Source organism: Tachysurus vachellii, chromosome 6 (assembly GCF_030014155.1).
Source record: "Tachysurus vachellii isolate PV-2020 chromosome 6, HZAU_Pvac_v1, whole genome shotgun sequence".
In the NCBI taxonomy this organism is placed as follows: domain Eukaryota; kingdom Metazoa; phylum Chordata; class Actinopteri; order Siluriformes; family Bagridae; genus Tachysurus; species Tachysurus vachellii.
The window spans coordinates 30,629,855-30,639,854 of record NC_083465.1 but is presented as its reverse complement, the minus strand read 5'-3'; the positions used below and the strand labels follow the sequence as shown (position 1 = coordinate 30,639,854).

Here is a 10,000-nt window from a genome sequence, read left to right as displayed (position 1 = left end):
AAGATCATTACAGCTCTCAATATTCACTGATTTTATCTCACAAACTTTTCATGGAATTTGTTTTCTGTCTTGTCAGGTTCACTATGTTAGTTCACTACGTTAGTTCACTGTGTTAGTTGCCTATGTTAGTTCACTATGTTAGATCACTATGTTAGCTCACTATGTTAGCTCACTACGTTAGCTCACTACGTTAGTTCACTACGTTAGTTGACTACGTTAGATCACTACGTTAGATCACTACGTTAGATCACTATGTTAGTTCACTATGTTAGATCACTACGTTAGATCACTATGTTAGTTCACTACGTTAGTTCACTACTTTAGATCACTATGTTAGATCACTATGTTAGTTCACTATGTTAGTTCACTGTTAGTTCACTACTTTAGTTCACTACGTTAGATCACTATGTTAGATCACTACGTTAGATCACTATGTTAGATCACTATGTTAGTTCACTACTTTAGATCACTATGTTAGATCACTATGTTAGTTCACTATGTTAGTTCACTGTTAGTTCACTACTTTAGTTCACTATTTTAGTTCACTATTTTAGTTCACTACATATTTACATACAATGTGAAACACTTAAAGAATCAATTAAATCAATTATTTGTTGAATAAATCAGTGAATTCAAACGATTCTGTTTTTCTAAAAATGTGAACTTTTACCAAAATAAGACTTGAACTCTGAATATTAAATTTTTTACTAAAAAAATCATTTACTGAAATAATTTTAGAAATTTCAGACAAAAAGGAGAAAAAACTTTTGTTAAAATAAGAAAGTTTATTACAAAAATCAAAAACCAAAAAAATCAAGAAACAAAAATCAGTGACTCAAAATGATCAAAAAGTGACGTGATTAGTAACAGACCTTTATTAATTATTCTAAAAGAGTGATGATTGGCCCTGTGATGGGTTGGCACTCCGTCCAGGGTGTATCCTGCCTTGATGCCCGATGACGGATAAACGGTAGAAGATGAGTGAGAGAGAGTGTGAATGAGTGAATGAGTGAGTGATGATTGGTGATTAATCTCTCGATTGATAGAAATCATGTGACTACTGAACTGATTCCTGAGAAGACCTGAGTAATAAAAACAGAAGTCCTTCTCATATTAGTTAGTGCTAGCTTTAAAGGGATGAGCTCATGTGTGATTGTGCGTCTTGTTACGTTCACACCGTAATACTGATGACGAGTTTTCAAGCCCCGCCCACAAACTACCTCAAAGATTTTCCAGGGAAGTAACCTTTGACCTTTGGAGTATTCTTTTTTAAATCATTATTATTATTATTATTATTATTATTATTATTATTATTATTATTATTATTATTGTTGTTATTATTATTATTATTATTATTATTATTATTATTGTTTGATATTTAATTTTAAATTTTATGTGTTTGTGTGTTCGTGATTGTGATTCTTCTTCACCTTGTTCTCTCTATCTGTGAACTTTGTAAGGCCTGATAAAGGGAGCACTGCAATGGACTTTCCTTTCGTGTCTGTCCTGTCACACACACACACACACACACACACTCGCAGACACAGAAAAGAGTGGGAGGGACCCACAAAGTTGTCAGTGCAGTAATGTCACAGCAAGTCTAGGATGAATTTCTCTTTCTCTCTTTCTCTCTCTCTCTCTCTCTCTCTCTCTTTCTATCTCTCTCTCTCTTTCTTCTGTCCCTCTCTCTCTTTCTCTCTTTTTGCTGCTCCGTCTCTTTGTAGTTTAACGAAGTCTAATATGATTTGGGATTATTTTCTGTAAGCACTGAGGTGACAGTTACGATGCAGAAACAGGTAAACACAGACACATGCAGGCACACACACACACACACACACACACACACACACACACACACAGAGCAGTCTGCTTATCAGTAGGTGTGTGATATCGTATATGTTGCTCTTAAATGTTTTATCACATATCTACAACTTTAAAAGTGAATTATTTTCTGTGTAAACAGCAGCAGTGTTAAACCACATGGCTCCTGCTATGTTTGTTGTGTTATTGTGTGTTTGAAGACCTTTCAGAGAGAGAGAGAGAGAGAGAGAGAGAGAAATAGAGAGAGAGAAATATAGAGAGAGAGAGAAATAGAGAGAGAGAGCGAGAGAGAGAGCGAGAAATAGAGAGAGAGAGAGAGAGAGAGAGAGAGAGAGAGAGAGAGACAGAGACAGAGAGAGAAATAGAGAGAGAGAGAGAGAGAAATAGAGAGAGAGAGAGAAACAGAGAGAGAGAGAGAAATAGAGAGAGAGAGAGAGAGAGAGAGAGAGAGAGAGAAATAGAGAGAGAGAGAGAGAGAGACAGAGAGAGAAATAGAGAGAGAGAGAGGAGAGAGAGAGAGAGAGAGAGAGAGAGAAATAGAGAGAGAGAGAGAAACAGAGAGAGAGAGAGAGAAATAGAGAGAGAGAGATAGAGAGAAATAGAGAGAGAGAGACAGAGAGAGAGAGAGAGAGAGAGAGAGAGAGAGAGAGAGAGAGAGAGAGATAGACAGCAGAGCTGAATTCTCACACACTCGCAGGACCGATCTGTCCGTCGTCGCGGCCTCTTCTGTCCCATCGTGTCACTTTTTGCCTCACTGTCAGGGTCAAAGTGGGGTCAGGATGCTTCAGCTGTGACACACACACACACACACACACACACTTTTTAATTTTCTTTTACAAAAATACACACAACTTTACATCTATTTCAGCACTTGCACTATTTTCTAGTCAGTTTATTAGTGATGTTTATAATCCAGAGTGAGCAGAAAAATCTTGTCATTTGAGAGAGAGAGAGAATGAGGCTCTGCATCTGTGTGTATTTGAGGCAGTTTAAGGCAGTGAGAGTGTGTATTTGAGGCAGTGAGTGTGTGTATTTGAGGTAGTGTGTGTATTTGAGGCAGTGTGTGTGTACTTGAGGCAGTGAGTGTGTGTGTGTGTGTGAGGCAGTGTGTGTGTGTGTGTGAGGCAGTGTGTGTGTACTTGAGGCAGTGTGTGTACTTGAGGCAGTGAGAGTGTGTACTTGAGGCAGTGAGCGTGTGTACTTGAGGCAGTGTATGTGTGTATTTGAGGCAGTGTGTGTGTGCTTGAGGCAGTGAGTGTGTGTACTTGAGGCAGTGTATATGTGTACTTGAGGCAGTGAGTGTGTACTTGAGGCAGTGTGTGTGTACTTGAGGCAGTGTGTGTGTGTACTTGAGGCAGTGTGTGTGTGTACTTGAGGCTGTGTGTGTGTACTTGAGGCAGTGTGTACTTGAGGCAGTGTGTGTGTACTTGAGGCAGTGTGTGTGTACTTGAGACAGTGTGTGTGTACATGAGGTAGTGTGTGTACTTGAGGCAGTGTGTGTGTGTACTTGAGGCAGTATGTGTGTACTTGAGGCAGTGTGTGTACTTGAGGCAGTGTGTGTGTATACATGAGGCAGTGTGTGTACTTGAGGCAGTGTGTGTGTGTACTTGAGGCAGTGTATGTGTGTACTTGAGACAGTGTGTGTGTACTTGAGGCAGTGTGTGTGTGTACTTGAGGCAGTGTGTGTACTTGAGGCAGTGTGTGTGTACTTGAGGCAGTGTGTGTGTACTTGTAGCATCGTCTCAGTTGAAACATTAACAGATTCAAGTTCAGGTCTTCAGCTGTGTTTGAAGTGACATTGAAGAGTGTTAAAAAGTATTAAATTAAACTCCAGGATCAGTGAGACATCCTGAGGATTTTATTTAAAGAGAGAGAAAAAAGATGCTCATGCTAATTAGAGAAACTAGTAGAGAGTCGAGAACATCATGGCTCGCGTGAAGAAGGTTTAAATCCCATCTTTTTTTCTGACCTGAACAGAACATAAGGGCTAATTAACGTCAGTGCTACGGTGCGCTACGGCGCAGTGCTAGCGTGTTTAACATGGTCGACACGTAGGGGCACATATGTCCAGTGCTGCGTGTCAGAGAGTGTGTGTAAGAGAGAGAGAGACTGCAGGGGTTTGAGAGCTGGACACTGACGAGATGCAGGACGTGAGCAGCATTCTGTTTGTGCTGCCGCTGAGTCCCTGTGCTTCTTCCTCAAAGCTCAGATCAAACCGAGTCCAGTGACAGCTTGGAGAACGATGCCTTCTGTTCCTCTCGGGTCCAAACGAACCTCTCGAACCCTCTGTGAGAAATGGGGTTCTGCTGCTCTGGGCTGTGACCGTGTGCTCGTGAGAGGAACAGAAGCTTCTCATGCTAACACACTCGCTGATGTAATTCATTTCCTTCTGGGGAATTTTCATAGCTAACGAGCATTACCACCTAGCTTCAGGTCTACACAGGTCTGTTTCATTTAGAGTTTACTGACCCATCTGAGGTGAAGATGGACCTTCTTGTAGTTCTCTTCATGCTCCTAGCATGTTCTGTTAAGTTTAGGGGCGGAGTCACCACCTGGAATGGATCTTATCTGATTATTTCTATTTGTTCTAAATGATAGCAAACATTTTGCTGCACATACAGTACGTACTAATTTCTTTTCTTGGTGTCTATATTTCTCAGTTGCCTAGCAACAGCGTTTTGTAGGTTTGAACTCGTATAATGTGTGAGATTAGTTCTTCACATTTTTCACATATTGACATATTTCTATTGGATGTTTTAAGCGTTAACGTTTCTTCAACTTACATTGTTTTGATGTACGTACAAATTTATTTCCATATTTTCCAGTTGCCTAGCAACAGTATTTTTTCTTACGAATGTGTCGTGATGGGAGATTTGCTTAGTGTCCGTTTTCTCACCTAAACGAGCAACAAGTTTTATTTAATGTCTGCTTTGAAACATCAGCATAAATCTTAATGTTTGTTTGTTGAAATCCCCCTCAGTCGCCTAGCAACCAGATAGAACTTTTATTTTCAAATCCTGATCGTTTTGATAAAACGAGTGAAAGCACTGACGACCGTATCAGCTGACACATGGGCCGGTGAAGTCAAGTGGAGTTTACTGTCTAACAGATGAGTTACAGAGAGTAGTGAGGATGATGATGGAAGAGATGAAGGGAGGTTTAGGACACTTCAAAGTGCTCTCTCTCTCTCTCTCTCTCTCCCTCTCTCTCTCTCTCTCTCTCTCTCTCTGTCTCTCTCTCTCTCTCTCTCTCTTTCTCTCTGCCTCTCTTCTCTCTCTCTCTCTCTCTCTCTCTCTCTCTCTCTCTCTCTCTCTCTGTCTCTCTCTCTCTCTCTCTCTCTCTTTCTGTCTCTCTCTCTCTCTCTTTCTCTCTGCCTCTCTTCTCTCTCTCTCTCTCTCTCTCTCCCTCTCTCTCTCTCTCTCTCTCTCTCTCTCTCTCTCTCTCTCTCTCTCTGTCTCTCTCTCTCTCTCTGTCTCTCTCTGTCTCTCTCTTTCTCTCTGCCTCTCTTCTCTCTCTCTCTCTCTCTCTCTCTCTCTCTCTCTCTGTCTCTCTCTCTCTCTCTCTCTCTCTCTTTCTGTCTCTCTCTCTCTCTCTCTCTTTCTCTCTGCCTCTCTTCTCTCTCTCTCTCTCTCTCTCTCTCTCTCTCTCTCTCTCTCTCTCTCTCTCTCTCTCTCTCGTCACCTGCTGATTTTGTCCAGGTGTTTTATAGCAGCAAGGTTTCAGACAAAGCGAATTTTCTGCCAATCCTTTTTGTCTGGAGCAGTGAATTCCTCCACCAGATGGTGGGCAGGCCTCTGTGGACAACGCCAGGTCGCAAAACACACGTCGAGAGCCACGTTGTGTGTGTGTGTGTGTGTGTGAGGAAGGTCAGTGTTTAAACACATTGTCTAACTGGACAGTAAGAAAGTCCTGATGCGCTGTTACCCAATTCCACAGTAATGAGGCTCAGAGCACACACACATACACACACAAACATACACACACACATACACACACACACACACACACACACACACACTCACGACATGCTAATAACCATAATTAAATACATTTTATGGTATTAAATCAGTATTTACACACAAACAGAATCAGCACATCATCCTCACAAATGAAGTTGCTTAGCATCCGTGCTCTTCAGTTGCCAAGCAACAAAGTATGTTAGTTTGTCCAAAATTTGTCGTACAAATTTGTTGTGAAGGAAAAAGTTTGATTAGTGTCCATCTCCTTTGTCACCTAGCAACAGTGGTTTGTTTACACTTATTTTCGAGATTTAAATTTAAAATTTGTGGGAATTTATCATAAGGTATATTCAGCATCCATGTTCCCCGGTTGCCTAGCAACAATCGTGCAAACTTGTCGGAATGTGTCACAGCGTAAGATTTGACCAGTCGACTCAGTTGTACATTTGTCATGACCAGTGGTTTATTTAGTGTGTGTATTCACCAGTTGCCAGGCAACAGCTGGAGCAGTGCTGTACTGTGGTCAGGTTCCTCTAGGGTTCTACAGATGTGTAAAGGTGACCTTTGGAGAACCAGCATGAAGTTAAACTGGTAGCTACACCCACTAAATAACTCCTCTGATCCTCTACAACTGCAGGAAAGAAGTAGAGGTATGTTTGGTTTTTGAGAGCCCTGAGAGCCAGATGGGGGTGTGGGGTGGTACTTGTGGTGTGTGTGTGTGTTGGGGGGGATTGGGGGGTCAGTGTGGTTGTGAGTACTGCGTGTGTCTAATCACCAGTTTTTCTTTGTCATCTGACAAAATAAACACTTCAGAGAGAGAGAAAAATCTTCTCTTCCCTTTTTTTACTTTTGAGTCCTGAAATGGAGTGAAAAATACAGCAGGGGATTTGCTAAACGCTGATTGGCTGAAATAAAAAATAATAAAATCCTAGTGACAGAAATATCATACATGAAAAAACAGATGAGAGTGGTACAAAAAGAGACAGACAGGTAGAGAATGAGACAGATAGAGAGACAGACAGGTGGGCGAGACCCCAGGGGTCTCTATAAGAACACATGGTTCCATCTTTCAGCGCTATTCATGGGAGATTCATGGCCCATTTGGTTCCCATTAGCGTAGCACTAGCTGCTGATCTGTGTGTGTCCAAGAGGGACCTGACACACACACGCACGCACACATACACACACACACACACACACACACACACACACACACACACAGAGAGAGGCTGCATTTTTAACATATAAAATGTGGTATATAAATAAGGCCATCATCATCACGCTAACCGCTACCGCTAATTATGGCTCCAGCCTCTGCTAAATGGTTTGTTTGTGATTAGTGACGTTAGCGTTCCCTGTGTGTTAGCGTATGGAAGCATTCTGGGAGGACAGAAGGGAGTGGTGGAGGACAAAGACTGCCTTCATAGTGCGTTTATTTGTCACCTGTTTCCAATATGGCCGCCGTGAAGCCTCGCCTCATCTCTGTCTTTTTTTTTCCTCATCTGTCTCTTCTCTTTCTCTCAACACATTGAACACACATTTCTCCTGCCGAGTCAGGGAATGTCTCACAAGACTGGGGATGACTGGACACCACACTCCTCTGTGTGTCTGTGTGTGTGTCTGTGTGTGTGTCTGTGTGTGTGTCTGTGTGCGTATGTGTCTGTGTCTGTGTGTGTGTGTGTGTGTCTGTGTGTTTCTGTGTGTGTGTGTCTGTGTGTGTGTGTGTGTTAGCCTCGGGTTAAAATATATTTCTCTCTGTTTTAAATATTTATCTGTCTCTGAGTCTGCTGTAGATACTGTATGTCCTAACACTTTTAACACCGTCTCACTCCCTGTCTTTCTCTCCACATCTGTCTGTCTCTTCCTCCCTCCCTTTATATTGTGTAAGTCTTCAGCTCCTTTCTTCAGAGAGTTAAAACATGTTTATCTACAGATTTCAGGAAGATTCATGGGTTTAGTTTTTAAACAGCTCACAGCTTTATTTTGCAAACAAACAAAAGACTGAATTTAAACATTTATTTTCAAGAAAAGTTCACTAATGTGTCAGAAGGAAATTTTTTAATACAATTACTTTTTTTAAAAGTGTAATGTTAGTTAGAAGCTGTTGTGTAGAGTTTATAAAGAGTTTGGATTGTGTGTAGTGTGTTACAGTAGAGTGTGTAGAGTTTATAAAATGTGTAGAGTAGTTTGTAGACTTTATTGTGTGTGTAGAGTAGTGTGTAGAGTAGTGTGTAGACTTTATTGTGTGTGTAGAGTAGTGTGTAGACTTTATTGTGTGTGTAGAGTAGTGTGTAGACTTTATTGTGTGTGTGGAGTAGTGTGTAGAGTAGTGTGTAGACTTTATTGTGTGTGTAGAGTAGTGTGTAGAGTAGCGCGTAGACTTTATTGTTTGTGTAGAGTAGTGTGTAGACTTTATTGTGTGTGTAGAGTAGTGTATAGAGTAGTGTGTAGACTTTATTGTGTGTGTAGAGTAGTGTGTAGACTTTATTGTGTGTGTAGAGTAGTGTGTAGACTTTATTGTGTGTGTAGAGTAGTGTGTAGACTTTATTGTGTGTGTAGAGTAGTGTGTAGAGTAGTGTGTAGACTTTATTGTGTGTGTAGAGTAGTGTGTAGAGTAGTGTGTAGACTTTATTGTGTGTGTAGAGTAGTGTGTAGACTTTATTGTGTGTGTAGAGTAGTGAGTAGATTAGTGTGTGGACTTTATTGTGTGTGTAGAGTAGTGTGTAGAGTAGTGTGTAGACTTTATTGTGTGTGTAGACTTTATTGTGTGTGTAGAGTAGTGTGTAGACTTTATTGTGTGTGTAGAGTAGTGTGTAGACTTTATTGTGTGTGTAGAGTAGTGTGTAGACTTTATTGTGTGTGTAGAGTAGTGTGTAGACTTTATTGTGTGTGTAGAGTAGTGTGTAGAGTAGTGTGTAGACTTTATTGTGTGTGTAGAGTAGTGTGTAGACTTTATTGTGTGTGTAGAGTAGTGTGTAGAGTAGCGTGTAGACTTTATTGTTTGTGTAGAGTAGTGTGTAGACTTTATTGTGTGTGTAGAGTAGTGTGTAGAGTAGTGTGTAGACTTTATTGTGTGTGTAGACTTTATTGTGTGTGTAGACTTTATTGTGTGTGTAGAGTAGTGTGTAGACTTTATTGTGTGTGTAGAGTAGTGTGTAGAGTAGTGTGTAGACTTTATTGTGTGTGTAGAGTAGTGTGTAGACTTTATTGTGTGTGTAGAGTAGTGTGTAGAGTAGTGTGTAGACTTTATTGTGTGTGTAGTGTAGTGTGTAGAGTAGTGTGTAGACTTTATTGTGTGTGTAGAGTAGTGTGTAGAGTAGTGTGTAGACTTTATTGTGTGTGTAGAGTAGTGTGTAGATTAGTGTGTAGACTTTATTGTGTGTGTAGAGTAGTGTGTAGATTAGTGTGTAGACTTTATTGTGTGTGTAGAGTAGTGTGTAGAGTAGTGTGTAGACTTTATTGTGTGTGTAGACTTTATTGTGTTTGTAGAGTAGTGTGTAGACTTTATTGTGTGTAGAGTAGTGTGTAGAGTAGTGTGTAGACTTTATTGTGTGTGTAGAGTAGTGTGTAGAGTAGTGTGTAGACATTATTGTGTGTAGAGTAGTGTGTAGATTAGTGTGTAGACTTTATTGTGTGTAGAGTAGTGTGTAGACTTTATTGTGTGTAGAGTAGTGTGTAGATTAGTGTGTAGACTTTATTGTGTGTGTAGAGTAGTGTGTAGACTTTATTGTTTGTGTAGAGTAGTGTGTAGACTTTATTGTGTGTGTAGAGTAGTGTGTAGATTAGTGTAGACTTTATTGTGTGTAGAGTAGTGTGTAGATTAGTGTGTAGACTTTATTGTGTGTGTAGAGTAGTGTGTAGACTTTATTGTTTGTGTAGAGTAGTGTGTAGATTAGTGTGTAGACTTTATTGTGTGTGTAGAGTAGTGTGTAGACTTTATTGTTTGTGTAGAGTAGTGTGTAGATTAGTGTGTAGACTTTATTGTGTGTGTAGTGTGTGTGTGTAGTGTGTAGAGTAGTGTGTGTAGTGTGTGTGTAGTGTGTAGAGTTTATTGTGTAGAGTAGTGTGTGTGTAGTGTGTAGAGTAGTGTGTTGCGTTTATTGTGTGTGTAGTGTGTAGAGTTTATTGTATAGAGTTTCAGCCACATGTATCCTCTTCCCCCTGTGACGTTTAGAGCTGGAGACTGCAGGATGGAGACAGAGTGAAATGTGACAGCTGAT

At 40.5% G+C, this 10,000-nt stretch overlaps 1 protein-coding gene across 3 annotated transcripts in view; it reads left to right on the top strand.

Moving 5' to 3' along the window:
• Positions 1 to 10,000, top strand: part of bnc2 (basonuclin zinc finger protein 2) — a 186,574-nt gene that overhangs the window by 119,398 nt on the left and 57,176 nt on the right. The window contains exon 1 of one of the 3 annotated variants that reach the window (XM_060873256.1): positions 1,592 to 1,796. The exons of the other annotated variants lie outside the window; for them this stretch is intronic. Within the exon in view, the coding sequence (XP_060729239.1) occupies positions 1,785 to 1,796 (12 nt within the window). The 5' untranslated portion in view covers positions 1,592 to 1,784. Of the gene's footprint in view, positions 1 to 1,591; positions 1,797 to 10,000 lie in introns of those variants that run through there. 3 annotated transcript variants of the gene reach the window in all.